Genomic DNA, 20,171 nt, shown 5'->3' with positions numbered 1-20,171 from the left:
CGAGCAAAGCAAGACGTCAAAAATGGGCTCAAAGGCAGAGAATACATAATGGGTGCTACAGAGCTGAAATGCCAGGCACAAGCCCAATTACACCGCCAAATAGAAGTAACTGCTGGTTCAAACACGCATGCAAAGTTTTGTGAGTTTCTGTGCATCCTAAAGTTGCACAAACAAACAAATTTCCCACTTGGGACAGTAAAGTTTATCTTATCTTATCTTAGCTTAAGTCCCCAAACGTTCATGAAATGAAATTGAACACACAAAATCCAAGATGGATGACTTACTAGCAGGATGGGAACAATGATCCACTGAAATTTCGTGAAAATCACAGGAACTTTATCCAAACCCTTGCTAGTGTTTGGGATGCTAGCGAGCCCGCTGGCCACACGTGCCAGTTTTCATGAGTGTTTGAGCATCATAAGCCTCTAAAAAATGCATCTGCGCAGCAGGAAAAAAAAAAAGGTTCCTCGCACTTTCACTTCATTTGTGCTCGGGCCTTAATATCTCTAATGATGATTTTGTCCTCATTAAACTGACCTTTAATATTACCCGACGTGGGGGCGGAGCTTCCAGAAGCTGGGGGTATCACTCTGAACTGAGTGCCTCCTCCCCTTGAACGCGGGTACACCTTCAAAGTGACGACCCGGGTCCCCACCCCCTCAGGTGCTTCACCTGCACTCTGGTCAGAGCAGGCAGCTGATTGGTCGAGCTTCACTGCTGCAGGCTGAAGAACTGTGACAGATAGACGCCCAGTTTAAGATTTTAAAGCTGTAACTTCTGTTATGTACCAATGTATTACTGTCGTTAGAGCTTAAGTATTAAGGTATTTCTGTTGTTACAGTTCATTGGAGCATTCATTAATAAAAGTATTACTGCAGTTAGAGTTGAATTCAACATATCAAACACCAACAACGTCCTCAGTGGATGTTTACCTGTCCTGTTATAGATTTAATTTTCACTGCCATGCTTCTATGAAACTGTGTTAATTGATCTAATGCTAGCACTCCAATGCTAATAACTCCCGTCCCTTACTGACGCAGTAAACTCACTAGCTGACTATCATTAGCTTGCTACCAGACATGTTAGAAAATGGACTTAACCTGTCATATTGCTATAGTAATAAGTTGTTATAAAACAAGTTTTGTGTGCAGCCGTAACTGTTAATTTCTCATGAAAAAAGTACAAAGTTTTGCAGTAATGATGTGTTTTTTACTGGCTGACCAAGATGTTAGTGCCACCCCGGTTCCCTTGACAAAAAGCCTATGGTATTTTACCACTGGATTTTGGATTACTGCAAAAACAACAACAAACAAAAAAACATTCTTTATGATACTTGTTTTGTTTATCAAGATAATCCTCACAAATTAATACCACTTTAATGATGTCTGAAGCATAAATAATATTTGAGTTACTAGGCTAGCTACTTGGCTAATGCACAGAGAGCCAAATCTGCTAGTCAACTTCCATAATGTGGTTTGGGTTTTCTGTCCGTACAATCTTGTGGTGTAATGCTGTTTCACCTAACTAATGCTAGCTCCCTAATGCTAACTAACTCAAAGTAAAAGTACCTAACCTACTTTTCCAAACAAATAAACTCAATAACTGACTATTGTTAGCTTGTTAACCGTTAGCTACTAGTTATCTGTGTAAGCCCTGAACTACCAATAGCTATTGTTAGCTAGTTAACCGTTAGCCACTAGGCTATCTGTGTTATCCTGTGAGCTAACCAACTAATAACTAATCCTGCTAGCTGTTTGCATTATACAAAAACATATTATGTATAGAGTTTCCATCATTGATCTTTATAAAAAGCAAAAACATTTGTCAGTATGATCTGTACAGAAGCATAATGCATTCTCTTGAGGCAAAAAATGCTCTGTTTTTCTGAATTAGCGAGATTCCTATGTTGTAAATTCTTTGTTCTGAATAAGCAAGATTATTATCTCTTTAATTCAGAGGAGCAGAATTTTTTCTTCAAGTTAATGCATTATTTCAGTTGATTTAAAAGTATAAACGTAGCTATAATTAGCTCTATAATGCTAACAAACTCATTAGCAAGTCAACGTAGCTTAAAGAGCAGGTAAACTCACTAACTAAGCTAACTGCTGTTAGCTTGTTGGTATGGAATAAAAGAAAGCTGTTTTGTTCCTGTTTTTAATAAAATGTTTGTGTGGCAGTTAATGTTAGTTTGACAATCTACGACCTGCTATAGCTAACATTTGCATAGCTTGTCTACATTGTCTTTATTATTATTGCCCATTAGCCAAGCAGCTAGCTTATTAACACTGCAAATAATTGATAAATTATTATTAAGAATAATTACAGTAGCTTACTAACATTTTTTTGGTTATAGTTGCTGAATGCAAAAATATTTTTGTTAAAAAAACATTGAGATGTTTTTAACAAGAATACTTAAAAATATTTAAACACTGCATCTTTCTTGAAAACAGCTTCAGTGAAATGATGCTGGTTTACTTGATCCATCTAACACATTATTTGGGTAGAGTCTGCTGGAAAGTACAGTACATTACCTGTATGTCCACTGAATGGCAGATACAGGCTGTACAATAAAAATGTTAAGTATGTTTACCTGTCAGGGAGGTTGGGATGGTGGCTAACGGCTGAGATGTGGGCGTTGGGGTGGGAACCACAGAGGAAGATGAGGAGACGGTCGGGGCTGAACTCTGGTTCTGAGGAGGTTTAGATGGTGAGAAAGAGGAACTTTGTGGCTTCTTGTTTAACGCCACCCGACCAGTGAGATACGCTGCCAGGCGGTTCGCGGGATGGAGCGCACCCATCCTCCCCAGCTGGATCTTAGCCAGAGGATAGAGCTTCCCATTCACCTGTACAAACAAAAAATAATGTCAGAATATCACAAAACATCATTTATTTATTCCAATGTCCCAAGCTTTAACAGTCTGATGACAAATTATTGAAACAATGAACTAAAAAAACATAACTTTGTCATATTATTTTAATTTTTTTAAAACCTTCACACTGTGATTAACACATGTAGACTGCAGTAAAAACCATACGTGGTGCTCTTACCTGGACCAGGTGGTCTGTTCCTCCCGGCTGCTTCTTATTGGCCGAGAGAAAGCCGGCGGGGGAGATTCCTATCAGGAACGGCAGAGCCATGCTGACCATCATCCTCTTCGTCTTCTTTGACGTCATATTCGTTTCCTCTCCGCCACTCTCTCTCCCATCATGCAGCTGGTGATCTGTTGACTCCGCCTCCTCCTCGATATCGTCTTCCTCCACCTCTCTCTGCCAATCTTCAAGTGGCTCCGCCTCTTCCTCCTCCTCCATCACTTCTCGCTGCCAGTCTTCAAGTGGCTCTGCCTCTTCCACCTCTTCTTTGTGCTCTGCCACCTCCTGCTGCCAATTGTCAACAGGCTCCGCCTTCATGACAACCTGTTCCAGGTGTTCCTGCTCAAAGACACAGGGGCGTTTAAAACATCACACAGGAGCTGTGATCAAATAACACCCATCACTCATCATCACGCTATGTCATCACTGACAGCTGTGGAGTCACATGACGTCTGTATGATGTGACACGGTGCATTGTGGGGTCGCAGACTGTTGAGGACGTGTTGGACTCTACTTTCTTTATACAGAATAAATGAACACTCAGATAAAATGGAGGACGGTAGTTAACGTGACCAACCTGCTGTTGTGTTGTCTCCCTCTGTTTCCTCTGTTGTGGTGGCTTCACTGGTTTCACTGGTTTCTCCGGCTCCAGCAGGGGTCTGGAGATGTGGATCTTGTACTGGATGCAGCGGTTGCCACCACTGTCCTCCACAGTCTGACTAATGGGACTGATGAGATAATTTTTGATCCAGAAAGGTTCGTCCAGTCGGTCCCATGCCATCGCCTCACACAGATTCTTCAGCACCAGGCTGCGGTCACTTTCGTTCTCCCACTTGCACTCCGCCAGGATGATCAGACGCTTCGACGGCTTCGGAGGCGGCTCGGACGGAGGACTGGGAGACCGGGTGGAGGGATCCAGAGGCAGCGGATCAGCTGCTGATGATAAACACAGAAACCTTAATCATCACTTCTGTCATGTCCCCAGAGACGGGTTTCATAAAGACTTCACAGATTACTGCGGTGAGTCGGGACGAGCTGACGTCTGTAAACCCACCTGGTGGAGGACTGGCGGGTTTGGTCTCTGTGTTCTTCAGCGTCAGGTCTCTCTGTTTCAAAGGCTTCAGCCGAACCTTTTTAGACTTTTCATCTTTAGACGTCTCCTGGAGGACAAATATCAGACTGTCAGATAACAGCATGGTATTAAAACTGTTAAAGGTTGAGTGATACAGATCTTTGGGACATTGAGTTTGTTTTGATTATTTCCAGTTTCTGTATTAATCATCTCTGGTTCTGTTAATCCTTCAACAGCAGCAGCAACTTCCCACCTGTTTGTTCCTCTCCTCCCACCTCAAAGAAACAAATCAATTCTTAGCTGCATCGTAATTCTCTCTTGTAAGATTATGCCACGATGCAGAAAAGTCAGAAACTGATCATTTAAAACTCTGATTCTCGACATTATGATCACCTGTAACAACTCTTTAAGACCGGCTCTATGTTCATTAGTGATGAACCAACTGGATCGATAAATGTAACAGACGTAAACATGTCCGCTACTTTTTAGTTCTACTTATAACTATGATTGAATTAATAAAAGATAATGGAAGTAAACTCAAATACACTGTTTTAAAAGTAGTCGTACAAGGAGAGAAAACAAATCCGGTACAGATATCAAAAATTTTGACGCATCAAGATGCAATAATGATCGTTAGAATCACCTCATCGGCATGGATGTATAAAGAGAACTGGATACGGCATCGGAGGGCGGCAGGGCCCTGTTTTTTCCTATGAAAGTTGCTCAAAAAAACTCAATTTCCACAGTATGAAATTACCCAAATTGTCCACTGGCCAAGCAGCTAACTTGTTTAGCGCTACACTAACTTAAATGGGGATACAATAATTTATCTGCTCAGCTCTTCTAGACTTTCTAAATGTTATCAGATTCAATGGATCAAATTCTGATAGTGAAAAGAGTCATTTCAAAGGCACTGTGATGCACTAAATGACCATCTCTGTGAGCCACTCTCTTCCTGCTCTCTCTGTCCGGTTATCACCAACTAACAGCAGCAGTGGCTAACATCTAACATGAGCTGTTTAAAGGCCTCAACAAACTCCCATCAACATCGCAATGGCTCGACTCTGTCCCAGACACAGAGCTCACACTCCCTCAGCAGTAGTATCATAATAAACAGAGAGGGAGGCTGAGGGAATCAATACGCTGCATGCAGCTCTACAATGAAAATTAAATTAGATTTTACCCGCCCTTCCATGTGCATACAAGGAAGGCATGAGGCAGAGAGAGCACACCTCTCTGCCCTTCCATGCGCCTACACAGAAAGCCTAAGGCAGAGAGAGCAGCAGCAAAGACCCCCCCCAGAAACAGAACAGGGCAGCATCAATGAGAAACAGAAATGACATTGATAAGTTAGACGCAGCATGACAAGGAGGAGCTGGGGTGGAGGCGGGTTGCAAAGCGACTTGCAGAGGAAACAGCAACAGTTGACTGAGCTGTTTGAGATCAGCTGAGATGTTAGCTGAGCTTGACATCGTGTCCTGCCTGAACCATTCTCGGAACCCATCGGCTGTATTCGGCGTCTGACTTCCGGCAGACAGCGATACAGCCTCTGGGGGCAGACCCCCGATTTTTTGGCATTCTGGTTTGAGGAGGTGAATTCCCGTTTCCGACTTCCGTTTATATATAAGTAAATATGCTGAACCATTGCGATGGATTCAGAGTTTGCAGTGACGCCAATTATGTTCCACCTCATTAGTTCACCGCACGGACCGTTTAACCTGGCAACAACTGCAGCCGGCTCAAACGTGATTGATCAATATCACGCGGACTTCAAACAGCCTAGCACCGGAAACCAGGGCTCTTCCACTCTTCTCCCGGAGGCAAGATCTCCGGGGTTTGCCTACAGACTCTACATTCACTGAATGTAGAGTCTGTATATAGAGACTATGCCTGAAATAACACTAGGCTCAATTTGCGACGATCGATTTGTGACAAATATCACAGACACCGACCTTTTCAAGAAGGTGGTTGAAGGGATGGAAGAGTGAGGCTGTGTTCACACAATCCAACAAATCTGTCAATGGTGGAAAAAAATTGTATTTTGATGCTCCAGTTCTTCCACTTTTCAATAGTATGCACGGTTGCATGTGAACAGAAATATTAGGAATATTCATTTTCATTATTTAACAGCTCAACTGGAACATTGTCTTTTATGAAGTAAGGGCAAAAACTGGAATATGTTTGTGCAAGTGAACATAGTCAGTCTCCTTCCTAACAGCTGACCTGACATCAGCTCTCATGACTTGTGAATGTGACACACAGACTGAAGGTGTTACCGGTGGATCGTCCTGACTCTGCAGTTGATCCTTCCTCTTCTGTTTCCTGCTGCTCTTCTTCTTCCCTCTGTAAGCTCTGACTCTGGCACAGCTGCTGCCGCTGCTGCTGCTGTCCTGTCGTCTCTCCTGCAGACAGACACAGAGACAACACTGTTATCAAACTTCACTACGATGGAAAAGGCTGTTTGTGTTGGTTATAAAGAAAAATGCTGTGTTTCATACTGAAGTAAATCTGCAGAGATACTTCATGACTTTACAGGTAGTCACCAGAGGGTCATTTAATTACAGAGAACAGGAAGTTAAACAACAGTGGGGTCGTGGAGTTCATCGACACAGAGAAGAAAAACATATAAAATGTTCAGATTGTATTGACTGACTCAGGACATGCACAAGTTCAACATGGTGCTGGTTTCTGGCTGGAACATTTTGAATCCAGAGTATTTCTACATTGTGGTATTACTACTGTTACTGAAGTAAAAATATCTGTTATAACTCATTTAACTTTTTTAATTCATGTTTTGGACTGTTGGTCAATACACGAGGCATCAGAGGAAGTAAAACTTGGACTCTAAAAGACTGTGAGGGAAATTTATTCTCTCAGTATCTGATGGCATTTTAGAGTCTGTTCAGTTCTGCTCCAAACATCCACAAGATTAAAAGATTTTATGCGTCACGTGTTTTCATGTTACTCCAGGGAAGTAAAAAGGCCAGTGTGCAATAATTATGAGTAAAATGAGAGTAAAACATGAGGATTAGAAAAATAAAACAATACAATGTACTTAGAGCTGTTGTTGGAGATGTTACAGGTGTGATATTAACATGTCACATAAATGTCAGAGAGCTGTGAGGCTGTGTATCAGTATTATACCTGAGGCCTTACAGTTTTCACAGGGGGGCGGGACAGGGCTGCTGGTTTAGGGATGTTGATCGGGTCTGGATCCAAGTCTCCGCTGTCCCTCTTCCAAAGCACCCGGACCCGCTCTGCAGGCTGGGAAACACTGTCCGCCTCCTTCAGGACTACAAGTTCAACACAGCAGAGACAAACAGCAGCTGATCAACATGGAGGCTTTTTTATTTCACATGATGTCACATGATGACAGAGTGAATCAGGGATGCAGTTCCCTAAAGCCAACTGTAAAATTATGGGCCAATGCAGATGTTTTTATATTGTTCATTTTGTTTTTGTTTTACTTCTCCCTGCTGACTAGAATCTCAGTGCATGACCTCCTGAGCAGCAGCACCCATGAGCCACAGCAGCCATCTGTGACTGCAGTCAGAACAAACTCAGCACCACAGCCGCCGAATGGATCAAAACATGTTCAGAGTGAGCCTGAAGCTCTCTGATTGGATGAATCATTAATGAGGCTGAGCAGGAGATGGACTTACTGTAGGCCATCTTCATCCTCCTCTTCCTCTTCTTCTTCTTGACGTTCCCCTGCTGGGACGGACTGGAGTCAGAGGCGTCCAGGTTCTTGAGGAGGACCACCTTCTGTTTGAGGCAGCTGCAGCCCAGCATGCACTGGGGCCGGCCACAGTGACTGATCCTGACGCAGTGGGACAGACTGGAGCACACGCAGCCCAGCCGGCAGAACTCGTTCAGGCAGAGAGGGGCTTGTCTCCGCACCAGCTGGATGGGAGCGGTCGGGTTCTCACTGACAAAACCCTGAGGGGGAACCACAGAAACAAAAGAACCACATTAACAAGAGGAATCACATTCATTGGAGTAACCAAAGGAACCAACTCAACCAGAGGAACCACATTAATCAGAGTAACCAAAGGAACCAACTCAACCAGAGGAACCACATTAATCAAAAGAACCACAAGAACCAGAAAAATCACATGAACCACAAGAACAAAAGGAAGCACATTAACCTTACAAACCAAATAAACCACATGATCAAGAGGAACCCGAAAACCCACATAACCAGAGGAACTACAGGAACCACATTAACCAGGGGAACCACAAGAACCAGAAAAACACATTAACCATAGGAACCACATTAACTACAGGAACCACTTTAACCAGAGGAATCACATTACCAGGGGAACCACATTAACCACAGGAACCACATTAACCTGAAGAACCAGGAACCAGAAAAACCACATTAATCAGGGGATCCACAGGAACCAGAAAAAACAACCAAAGGAACTAACTTCACCAGAAGAACCAAAAGAACCAGAAAAACCACGTTAAACCTGAGGAACCACATTAACTACAGGAACCACATTAGCCATAGAAACCACATTAACCTGACAAACCACAGGAACCAGAAAAAACACATAAACCTGAGGAACCAACAAACCACAGGAACCAGAAAAAACACATAAACCTGAGGAACCACGGGAACCACATTAACCATAGAAACCACATTAGCCTGAGGAACCAAAGGGTCCACACTAAACCACATTAGCCTGAGGAACCAAAGGGTCCACACTAAACAGAGGAACAAACGGAACCAGAAAAACCACATTAAACCTGAGGAACCACGTGAACAAGAGGAACCACATTAACCACAGGAACCACATTAACTACAGGAACTACATTAGCCATAGAAACCACATTAACCTGAGGAACCATGTGAACAAGAGGAACCACATTAACCACAGGAACCACATTAACCTGACAAACCACAGGAACCAGAAAAAACACATAAACCTGAGGAACCACAGGAACAAGAGGAACCACAGGAACCACATTAACTACAGGAACCACATTAGCCATAGAAACCACATTAACCTGAGGAACCACGTGAACAAGAGGAACCACATTAACCACAGGAACCACATTAACCTGAGGAACCACAGGAACCAGAAAAAACACATAAACCTGAGGAACCACAGGAACAAGAGGAACCACAGGAACCACATTAACCACAGGAACCACATTAACTACAGGAACCATATTAGCCATAGAAACCACATTAACCTGAGGAACCACGTGAACAAGAGGAACCACATTAACCACAGGAGGAACCACGTGAACAAGAGGAACCACATTAACCACAGGAACCACATTAACTACAGGAACCACATTAGCCATAGAAACCACATTAACCTGAGGAACCACAGGAACCAGAAAAACCACATTAACCACGGGAACCACATTAACCATAGAAACCACATTAGCCTGAGGAACCAAAGGGTCCACACTAAACAGAGGAACAAAAGAAACCAGAAAAACCACATTAAACCTGAGGAACCACGTGAACAAGAGGAACCACATTAACCACAGGAACCACATTAACTACAGGAACTACATTAGCCATAGAAACCACATTAACCTGAGGAACCACGTGAACAAGAGGAACCACATTAACCACAGCAACCACATTAACTACAGGAACCACATTAGCCATAGAAACCACATTAACCTGAGGAACCACAGGAACCAGAAAAACCACATAAACCTGAGGAACCACGTGAACAAGCGGAACCACATTAACTACAGGAACCACATTAACCATAGACACCACAGGAACCAGAAAAACCTACGGGAACAAGAGGAACCACAGGAACCATATTAACCATAGAAACCACATTACCCTGAGAAACCACAGGAACCAGAAAAACCTACGGGAGCAAGAGGAACCACAGGAACCAGAAAAACCTGCGGGAACAAGAGGAACCACAGGAACCACATTAACCATAGAAACCACATTAGCCTGAGAAACCACAGGAACTAGAAAAACCTACGGGAACAAGAGGAACCACAGGAACCACATTAACCATAGAAACCACATTAGCCTGAGGAACCAAAGGGTCCACACTAAACAGAGGAACAAAAGGAACCAGAAAAAACACATTAACCACAGGAGCCACATTAATCAAATTAACCAGAGGAACCACATTCCTTACACCATACTTAAGTACAGTACTTGTGTAAAAGTACGTAGTTACTTTCTATAATTGCATTTGTGTGCGTCTGACTGATCATGTTCAGTACGCAGATTGTATTGCAGCTCTGGAACATTGATTCAATTGATAAGTCAATCAACAAAAATAAAATGAAAACAAAAGTTACTTATTTTGGTCACTTATGAAGAGAGAATGGATCTTATCTAGTTAATTATATCCTTCCGACTTTTAAAATAAATCTATTTTTAATTTTCTGTGTGTGTCTTTATTTTAAACTGAAAATGAGAACAGCAGCTTTATATTTCTTAAAGTAAACACACTCAGGTTGTTGTCAGCGTGGACACCTGCAGCTGTGATCTCTTACCATCAACGTAAAAAGTGATGTCAGAGCAACAGTGGCCCTCTCCTCTGTGATGCTGGTCCTAGGTCGCCCCCCCCACACAACCTCGTCCTCCAGGTCCTTCTGCTTCAGCATAGCTCGGGTCATCGGCGGCCCGTTCTTCTGCTTGCTGCTCTCTGTGTTCTGATCGACAGCGGTCCCCAGTTCAGAGTCAGACTCCAGCGGAGCCATATCCTCTGACACGCCAGGCTGGGGGAGGGTGGACTTGAGGGGACTGAGGGTCTGGGACAAGGTCTTGGGTTTGAGCTTCTTCCTCTTCGTGGGTTGAGAAGAGAGAGTAAACGGTTCTGTGTGGTCCAATTGGACTTTCAGGCGGTGTTTCTTTGGTGTATGAGGTTCAGTGACGGGGGCTGTGTGTTCTGATGAGAGAGTGGCTGTTGGGACTGTGGATTGTTTAGGGAACAGGTTTGATTCAGCTGGACTGAGTGCAGCTGTTAAACCTGGTTCTGCACTGTGTTTGTGGTGTTTTGGACCTTTCTGCCTCATGTTTCCTTTCCTTGATGTTTTGGTCTCTCTGACGGGGAGTTTAGGTCTCTTGGACGGGGGGACAAACCCAGATATGAGGTCTGAGGTGGGGAAGCTGCTGGGCTGTTTCTTCAGGACACTGTTGAGGGTTCGAACGTAGCTGGTGCTCCTGGTAGGCAGCTCATACACTACCGGTTCCACCTGAGGCTGAGAGAAGCTGGCGGCTCGCTCATCAATCAGCTTCCCTTCATTCTCAAGATACTCATCCAACATGTCGCTGCAGAACGCAGACAGGTTCTTCTTTGGCGGATCTGAACTGGGACCAGCTACAGGACACAAGACAAAAACATGAACTCAAAATAAGTACTTATACCATGTATGTTGAAGTGTTCCGCTATCTGTGTTCTTGATAAATCCTTTTTAATGTTGTCAAAGCTGTGAGGCACCTTCAGGTTTGGTTGCTGTTGGAGGGGGAGGAGCCTCTGATGGAGTGAATTTCCCTCTCCAACCTTTAATCTGAGTCACATCTGTTGTTTTTCCTGTCCGTGACACAAAAGCTGCAGAAACACCTGGAGACAAAGAACAACAGAAAGTTACTGAGAGTCAATGAGATGAATACTTCTATAGTATGATACTGCACTACACGTTATGACAGAATCAAGAACTCAAGCTTCACTTTCTATGAAATCTGTAAATATGTAAGCTGCCAATCAGCGGCAGGAGCTCCATCTTTCTCTAAACCTGAGTGGGGTATGTTTGACAGTAGTGACCTTGAGACGGCGGCAGCTCCTGGGTCAGCGGCTCCAGAGAGACTCCAGGAGGGGGGATGGGCAGACGGACTCCCAGGTACTGCAGGTCTATGGCCAGAATCGGATCCAGCAGGCTCAGCTTCAGACCAACTGAGTTTACAGAGAAAAACAGACTGAAATCAGTTTGGGTCTGTGGGACATCAATCTGTGAACCTATCTGCTATCAGTTTGATGATGATTTGGCATCAGAGGGCAATCGCCAATATTTTGGGGGTTCTGGATAAAAGATATCCGAGCCAAGACATCCTCTTCTGAGCACCAGTCTTTGTTTACAGCCTAATTAGTATCTTGAGATGCTACAGAGTTATGAACACTGAGCTAAGAAAATGCAGGGGTACTTGTGGTTCCTTGAGTCTCCAAAGTTTAATGTGGGCCAGAGCATTCAGCTATCAGGCTCATCTTCTCTGGAACCATCTTCCAGTTTCAGTTCGAAAGGCAGACAAGAGTAGACACACCAAACCAACTTCAGAAAGCTATCGGCAACAAAGGCCTCCTGTTGTGTCACCTGATGACACTGTGTCTCAGCCAAAAAAGCTGCACATTAACACACCGCAAAGACTACAGTCGACGGTTGACCAGCACGTACGTTCCGTGCGTGCATGAGAGGAAATAACCCTCTACACCAGCCGACAGCAGTTGTCTGTAATTGTCATTCAAGACCGTGCACGTTAGCCAGCATACTAACAACAAATTTCCAAAGTTGAAAGACCAGAGCACAATACTGTGCGCTACTGAACAGTAACACAAACCATCATAAAATGTTTTTGCTAAAGAGCTCAGTGGCAAAAGAAAAATAATCTTACCCAAGTAACAAGTCTGTTTTAGTCTCACTCCCCCTGGACTTTAGCTCTTTGTTTACTGAGCTGAACTGCCAGTCAGAGTATTTCTTTGGCCAACATGCTGCGTTGCCAATTCAACATGCTAAATGGGCCAAAAAAAGGTGATACAATACTGAACACACCGCACCGACGTGGCCGGCAGATGCTCACCAGCAGCCCAACTTTGACCAACAACCAACTGTTGGCTTAGTGTGTCAGGCCCTTAAGACTTTCGTCAATGATGAAGGTTATAGTCAGGGCTGGCTCAGGCTTACCATTGACCAGCCCCTAGTAAGGCTGGTATAGGCCTATTTTGCTGGGGGACTACCTATGACACAACAAGCTCCTTTCTCCTGCTCACTCTCTCTTTATCTGCAAACATTCACGTTCTATTAATGCACGTTACTAATTTTTTCTCGGATCCTTTGTGCCCCCTTGTTGCGCAGGTTCTTATGGATCACAGTTGCACTTGGATCATGGGTCGTGGTTACGCTGCTGCCGGGGTCCTGCCTGATGCCTAATACTGCTGCTATCATTATTAGACATACTCTCACTATTAGTATACACTTTTAATTAATAATGTCACGCACATAAACCATCACATTGGTTCCCAACTAGTAGGTCGTAGTCCAAATGTGGGTAGCAGGTCCATTCTGAATGGGCCGAAAGTGACTCGGTTCTTTACATTTGTGCTTATCCAAGGACACAGGGATGTAGTGTGCTGTAAAGTGTCCAAAGTCAGAGTACAACTTCATATTTTGTAGTTAAGTTCTATGGCAGCTGCTGAAATAATCAGTTAAAACTGAGGGCCGAATTCACAAAGAATGAACTGCGGCCGCTGATAGCACCTTGAATTGCACTTCACTTGCACCCGCAGTTTGCTCCATCTTAACGTCCTATTCACAAAGGATATTGCGCTAATGATATACCAGCGCAAACACGCCCACAAAGTTTGGCAGCTGAGTGCAGTTTGCCCCTGATTTGCCCCTGATTACAATTAGCCACATGGCAAAGTATAAATGCTGGCTTTGCGCCAAGAACACCATGGCAGAACAATGGCAGACTTTGTTTGGCAAAGTACTGAATACTGTATACCCTCATGTAGTGATGTCTGCTGGTGAGTCAGTCTAACAGTGTCGGATGGGTTGAGGCTGTGGATTTGACCAAGTTTGACCACTTTATCACTATTCCCTCTCACTTGTAGCTGTTTTTTCGTTATCTTTTGAATTTAATATGAATTATGGAACCGTTTTTGTTCACGTTTGTTTCCCCCGTTTCGTAAAATAAATTATTGAAAGTTGCTTTTGAAGTGCGTGACAGAAGTGCGTTTTGAGAACGACCGCAGACTGTCACCTGTTCAACGCATCAATATCTTCGGATGCCATTAAAGTAATAATGATTATAATAATAATGTCAAAATATTATTTACAGACTGATTTAACAGACGATCACTGCTGCCACAATCACTGGAAAGTCTGGGCGAGAGGCTTCCACAGAGGAGCGCCCAGTTTGCACCAGCTTTCTAAAGATGTTATTTACTTCACTCAAACTGCGTGTGGCTATTAGCGCTGGTGTTAGTGAATTAGACTTTGTTTATCAATGAGGCTCATTTGCATAGAAAGAGGCAATTTTTGCGCCAAATATATGCATATTACCTCATTTAAATACGTGCAAATAACACCGGAGCACCGAGACGCAATCTGCATGGCAGCGCAGTTAGTGGAGCATTTCACCCTCTGCGCGTGCTTTGTGAATTAGACGGTATCTGTTTGCTCCATTTTTACCGGTTTAGCGGCCGCAAAAGCCACGCAATCCTTTTGTGAATTCGGCCCTGAATGTATTACAACATGTCAACAACCTGTCTGAACCTTGAAATAACTTTACTGTCTGTACTTTCTGCTCTCTGCCTTTAACGTGGAATACGAACATTAAAATGATGGTATTTTAAGCATTTCTCTGACTACAGTTGAACATACCTTCCTGCAGCACAGGATGGATCACCTGTCTGTGTCTCATCAGCTTCAAGTCTCTCAGAAGAATCTTCTCGTATGCAGCGATCTTCTCCTCCAAACTCTCTGCTGTCTCTACTGAAGACAAACAACCTCATCACATCCACTTTCCATTAAACATCACATCACACCGGTTTGAGCTTGTTGCATTGTCCAGGATGTGGTTAGCTTAGCTTAGCTCAAACAGTGAGGGCAGGCTGAAGAGTGCTACCAGGTTGGGCCAAAAGGGCGCTACATCATCAGTGTTGTATTAGGTTTTTAGCTATTGACTTAATGTCTGCTACAAAAAAATTAGCATATCTTATAATAGGCTACACTAGCTGTTTGATTCTAGTTCATGTCATGGTAGTTAAAAAAGCTAGGTGATGTTATTAGTAGTTATTTGTGGCTAACCAGTGTGAGTTAATGTAAGAACAACATCCTGCTAACTAAGCATTAGCCTCTTCTTCCTGTTAACTGTACTAGCATGACCGTTACCATTCTCAGGTGTGTCAGCAGATTCTTGCAGTTGACATTCAGGTGTCGTCTGAGGCTGTGAGACCGTTCCAACAGAGGAGTCCGCAATGTGAAGTTTGAGGGCCTCCTGAAATATGAGTTTTGGATTTTCTGTATGAGTACATTGAGTAAGATGCTTTATTAGAAACAAGATTATCAGTCAAAAGCTCTGATGTTCGTTACACCTCACAAAAGGAAATGACTCGACAGAATGAAAAATATGTTGACCATAAAGCTGCGGTATTTACAATTAGACAATTTATTAATCTTTCAGACGTCCTGCAGAAGATGAAAAAAATCTGACTCTTAGCCTTGTTAGCATTACTTTCATTTCTTTACAGTTCCTAGATAAATAATGATTCACGGCAGACGTTGGTTCGTGTTCTCACGGCAGCATTTACAAGAGGACCAGATCAAATGCCTTGAGCGAGAAAGCTGCTCTTGATTGGTCAGAATTTCCATGTTGGAAAAATCCAGGAAGTAAAGCAAACGTTGAAGAAGAGTACACTTGCAAGATAAATGTGACACTTTCTAATGTCACAATGGAGGGACAACTACGCAGGTTGATTTTAGCACTGCTCATCGTGGACTATATTCCTGTCATTGTTCATTTTAGTCAAACCATACAGTTTGAAAACGAGGCGCGGCTCCAACTAGAAAACAATGTTTTGATGCATTGGATGGGCTGAATATGCATATTAAGGCAGTACAGGAGGAGGTGCACATTAATAATCCTCCAGGACTGTAACATGCTCATGTTTAACCCAAACAATGTGTCATGTGACTGCAGTTGCTTCAGATCCAGGTCGTAACACCTTCTCACCACAAACCAACCGCACCAGAGTTCATTTGTAACCAGACTGAGACCACCTCTTCAAGAAGGTCTCAGTCTGGTTGTTTTGGTGCACACCTGAGTGTGATTGCTGTGTTCACACCTGCCCAAGCGAACCGCACTTAGGGGGCAAACAAACTTGAGTTTGACTGAATCAAACCAAACAGGGTAGGTGTGAAAGCATTCTTAGATTCATAAAATATCTTGGACGAAGGGAACTTCAGCTGCAGGGGCATCAGCTGCAGGGGCATATCCATTGGGATAGAGCTTTATTGCATGATGGAGCAGATGATAAGTGGACGTAATATTATGTTTTGCCCAGGATATAGGAGTGGCTGCAGCAAACCGACATCTGGATGTCCACCACCATTGAAAAAGAAATATTTTGAAATTTTGGCACACGCAGTCCAGAGAGAAACTGTCTGAGGAAAGAGTGTGCACATTCCTGTAGCTCCTCATCATAATTGCCAGAATAAATGATCAAATTGTTCATATCTGCAAAGCACAGATATTTGACATTTTTACCTCATTAATGAATATGTTGAAACTTTACCTTTCAACAATGCTGGGGTTAATGATAGGAAAAGATCATGGTTTGGCTTAAAATACCCACTTTTGGTGGTACAATCACGGCTGATAATGCCCCCGATATCCTGCTTTAAAAGAACCAGTGTTGTTGCTTGTTGGTCTTGAACAGTGGTCTGCAGCTGGCAGCCGCCTTAAACATATATAGTGATGCGCGCACATTTATACTGTGCAGAACCCCTAAGCAAAAATTTGTTCCTGTGGGTATGATCATAAGCTGAGAGAGTACTTTTTATGTGTTAATATATAGTTTTTCAGGATAATCCTGCGTAGTATGCCTTTACTAATGTGCTACAGATAAATTATTGTGTCACATGAAAACAGATTATATTTTATTTCATTTTACCTTTGAGGTGAATGAGATAAATAACTGCTCCTCAACTTCCTCCAAGTTAGGCCTCATGTTAGTGTAGGTGGCAGCATCCATGTTCTGATCTACATCTGTCTTGGCAAGCTTTTGCCGCTGGGACTTCTTTTTGCCCTTGCAGGGTTTTTTGGCTGGTTGCACCTGCTGAGAAGGCTTGCGTGTATTTGCCTCTACTGCGCTTGGAGGTGGGCAGGGAGCAGCTACTGCCTCTGTGTTTGAAAACTCCACCTCCATCCCAAAGTCATCTTCGGTGGAGAAAAAGTGCACAAGGTCTGCGATTGAAGGGGTGGGTGACAATGCATCTCCATCTAATGAAGAAAAGGTTGGAGACAGCGGCAAGTGAAGTGCAAGGGGGGACAGCTCTGCAGGGAAGGGCAGTGATTCATTTTCTTGAAATGATGGAGCAGAATCAGGGGGAGGTGTGGATGTGGATGTGGAGGTGTCGAGAGTCTGTGGTTCAGAGTGGGAAGGAGACTGGGAAGGCAACAAAGGTGACGGAACAGACTCTAAAGGAAGAGTCTGTGTTGTAGGTTGAAATGTTGTGAATGAAGTGTCCATGTACAGCCTACTTTGAGGTAACACTGTGTGCCATTTAAACACAGAGGCAGCAGAGTCTTCACTTTGCTGCAACTCTTTGGGAGATACTGCTTTTGGAGGTGGTTCAGAAGTAGTGGAGTCAAGATCTAGAGCTAACAAGATGGGCAGGGAAGGTAAGGGTTCTGGAGAGCTTGCAGGGGACAAAGGCTCAAAGCCAAACGAAGAACACTCTGGGTCAGGTAGCAAAGAATCAGACTTCATAGTTGGCGAGTCTGAAGGTAGTGTGGAAGACTCAGTGATGGTTGGTGTTTGTGGTGAGTTTGGGGCAGGTAACACTGTGTCGAGGGTTGGTGATGAAATGAAAGATGTAGAAGAGGTAGCAAGAGTTGAGGAAATGGTGGATACAGATGTCCCAAGGGTACAAGATGGCTGATCTGAGTTGGGTAACACTGGTGTACCATCTTGTACTGCAAGCTCTGAGCCTGTGCTTTCAGCAACTGAAACAGAGTCCAAGAAATGAGTTCTTTGTCCCTTTCGGTCTGTAGTGGCAACAGGACAAAATGGACTGGAAGGCTGATTCAAAACCATTTCATCTGGTCTAGGAAGTGCAGCAGCATGTCCAGAGTCCTGGTTGTTGGACTTTGTGATATATCCAGTTAGGTCCTTCCATGGACCAGCTGCTTTGCGGTCTTGATCAGAAGGCGAACATGCAGGAGTTGCAGCAGAACTCTGTGAATCAGACAGAGATTCCGATGGGAGTGCTGCAGGAGAAGAGTCCAGCTTGCTCTTGGCTACTTTAGATTTTGTTGAATGCTGCTTCAAAAAAAGAGCAAGAGCTGGCAGAGGCAGAGGTGCTGGCCGTTTATGTTGCTTTACTTTCGCCTCTGATGGAGCGTCAGTCTTACATTGTTGGTCTGAGTCACCAGAGGAGTTCTGGGACACTGCTGGAGCAGCAACATTATTGACTTCAGACTTTAGAACTGTCCCAACATTGTCTTTGTAATTCAATGAATTCAAAAGGTCCTTATCCCCCTTAACTTTCCTCTCTGATACAACAACTTCACCCTTCTTTGCAGGTGATGTTTTGCTTTGTGTTTTGACAGATATGCTGTCCTTTTTGGGATTATCTTGTCCATTGCTTTTCAAAGCTGTGGTTTTAGTGTTGGTTTGCTCATTTCTGTGAGACGTGCTGTTAGTGAATCCCAGCTCCTCCATGTCACATCTATGCAGTGAAACGTGAGCCTCCCGGATCAGTTCAGAAAATAATTTCTGAGCTGGATGTGAATTGCTGCTGAAGGAAATCAAACAATAAAAACATCACATTAGTACCATCAGTATTACTGAGCATCATTCATTACGTTTACATGCACAGTTAAGTCGAGCTGTGGTTATAGCTCGACTAGGCCATTTAATTGGACTACTGTCCTTGTCCCAGGATACAAGCATGGGAGGGGAATTGATTTATGGACCAAAGTATGTCTGACAGGTGGAGATATGCCCCCTTTCAGCTTGTTAGTACTGGACACTTTTTCCAGTTGACCTATTACCTCACATACAAAACAATCAACAAACAAGTTAGCTACGGTTAGCTTGCGGCAAACTGGTACCATAGTGGACAACTTTACAGCTCCAAAAATGCATGGCTTTGGATTTAGATTTCGCCATGTTGTAACCAGCTTTTTCTTCTGTTACGCATTTAATGCTATTCGACTTCCGGGTCAACGCCCGGGCCGGACGCTGCGGAGCATGCGGAGATCACCTAAGCCAGTTTGGATCTGATATGGGTGTGTTAGTCTGACTTTGAGAAATCTAATTTAGTACGACATCAGTCAGACCAACATGTTTACATGTATTTTGAAAGTCTGGTTTTAGTCGGACTAGCACAATAAATCAATATTCTCTTATGTCATGTAAATGTATTGATTTATGTCATGATATACTGCAGAGCTTAATTATGACATGCCACTAGACTCATGACTAACAACACAATAGATTATTAAGTCAACACATTAATGCTGCAACTTTATACCCCCATCAATCCCAGCTAAGTTTCCCACATCTGGCTAATGTCTGTTGTCACAACAAGTACTACCCCTCATTCACAAAAAAGCCATGTTTCAGTCAAAGAATTTGTTAAAGTACCCTTAATACCCGAACATAACCCATATGGATAGTACCTAAACCCTAGATCTGTTTTGCATTTCCACCACAGCCAGTACTCTTAAATGTAGGCAGGATCATTGCCAGATGGTAATGGCCCCTTCAACGACGTAAGCAGTGTGATCATATCTAACACAACACAGGAAACGTGACTCAGTAAACAGACACAATGGAGGACCTTAAAGGGCCACTGTGTAAAATGGGTTGAAAACCGTTGAAAACAGTGACATCAGTGGTCAAATTCTAGATTGCAGGGCTCACTCGCTCACCCCTCCCGTCGGGTAAATGACGGTGGCCTCGTAGGGACAAAAAGCCTTGCGCAGACACGAGTTTTTCAGGAGTAGGTCTATCTAGCGACGAGGTAAATGTTTATTTAGTAATCTAAGCCATGTTACGATATT

General features: G+C 43.5%; 1 protein-coding gene across 8 annotated transcripts in view; it reads right to left on the bottom strand.

Moving 5' to 3' along the window:
• Positions 1–20,171, bottom strand: part of mgaa (MAX dimerization protein MGA a) — a 42,131-nt gene that overhangs the window by 14,180 nt on the left and 7,780 nt on the right. For 3 of the 8 annotated variants that reach the window (XM_050062928.1, XM_050062934.1, XM_050062932.1), the window contains exons 3-16: positions 17,053–18,901; positions 15,272–15,377; positions 14,762–14,872; positions 11,929–12,057; positions 11,605–11,727; positions 10,658–11,484; positions 7,825–8,101; positions 7,307–7,455; positions 6,439–6,564; positions 4,145–4,250; positions 3,668–4,026; positions 3,049–3,429; positions 2,591–2,843; positions 538–732 (exon numbers count right to left, since the gene is read on the bottom strand). In XM_050062928.1, coding sequence (XP_049918885.1) covers positions 538–732; positions 2,591–2,843; positions 3,049–3,429; positions 3,668–4,026; positions 4,145–4,250; positions 6,439–6,564; positions 7,307–7,455; positions 7,825–8,101; positions 10,658–11,484; positions 11,605–11,727; positions 11,929–12,057; positions 14,762–14,872; positions 15,272–15,377; positions 17,053–18,901 — 4,991 coding nt within the window. The remainder of the gene's footprint in view (positions 1–537; positions 733–2,590; positions 2,844–3,048; positions 3,430–3,667; positions 4,027–4,144; positions 4,251–6,438; positions 6,565–7,306; positions 7,456–7,824; positions 8,102–10,657; positions 11,485–11,604; positions 11,728–11,928; positions 12,058–14,761; positions 14,873–15,271; positions 15,378–17,052; positions 18,902–20,171) is intronic. The other 5 variants (XM_050062930.1, XM_050062933.1, XM_050062931.1 and 2 more) reach the window with 5 other exon arrangements.

The sequence above is a fragment of the Epinephelus moara genome, chromosome 14, assembly GCF_006386435.1.
Source record: "Epinephelus moara isolate mb chromosome 14, YSFRI_EMoa_1.0, whole genome shotgun sequence".
NCBI lineage: Eukaryota > Metazoa > Chordata > Actinopteri > Perciformes > Serranidae > Epinephelus > Epinephelus moara.
Note: the sequence above shows the minus strand (reverse complement) of the source record. Positions and strands in the feature narration are given on the sequence as shown.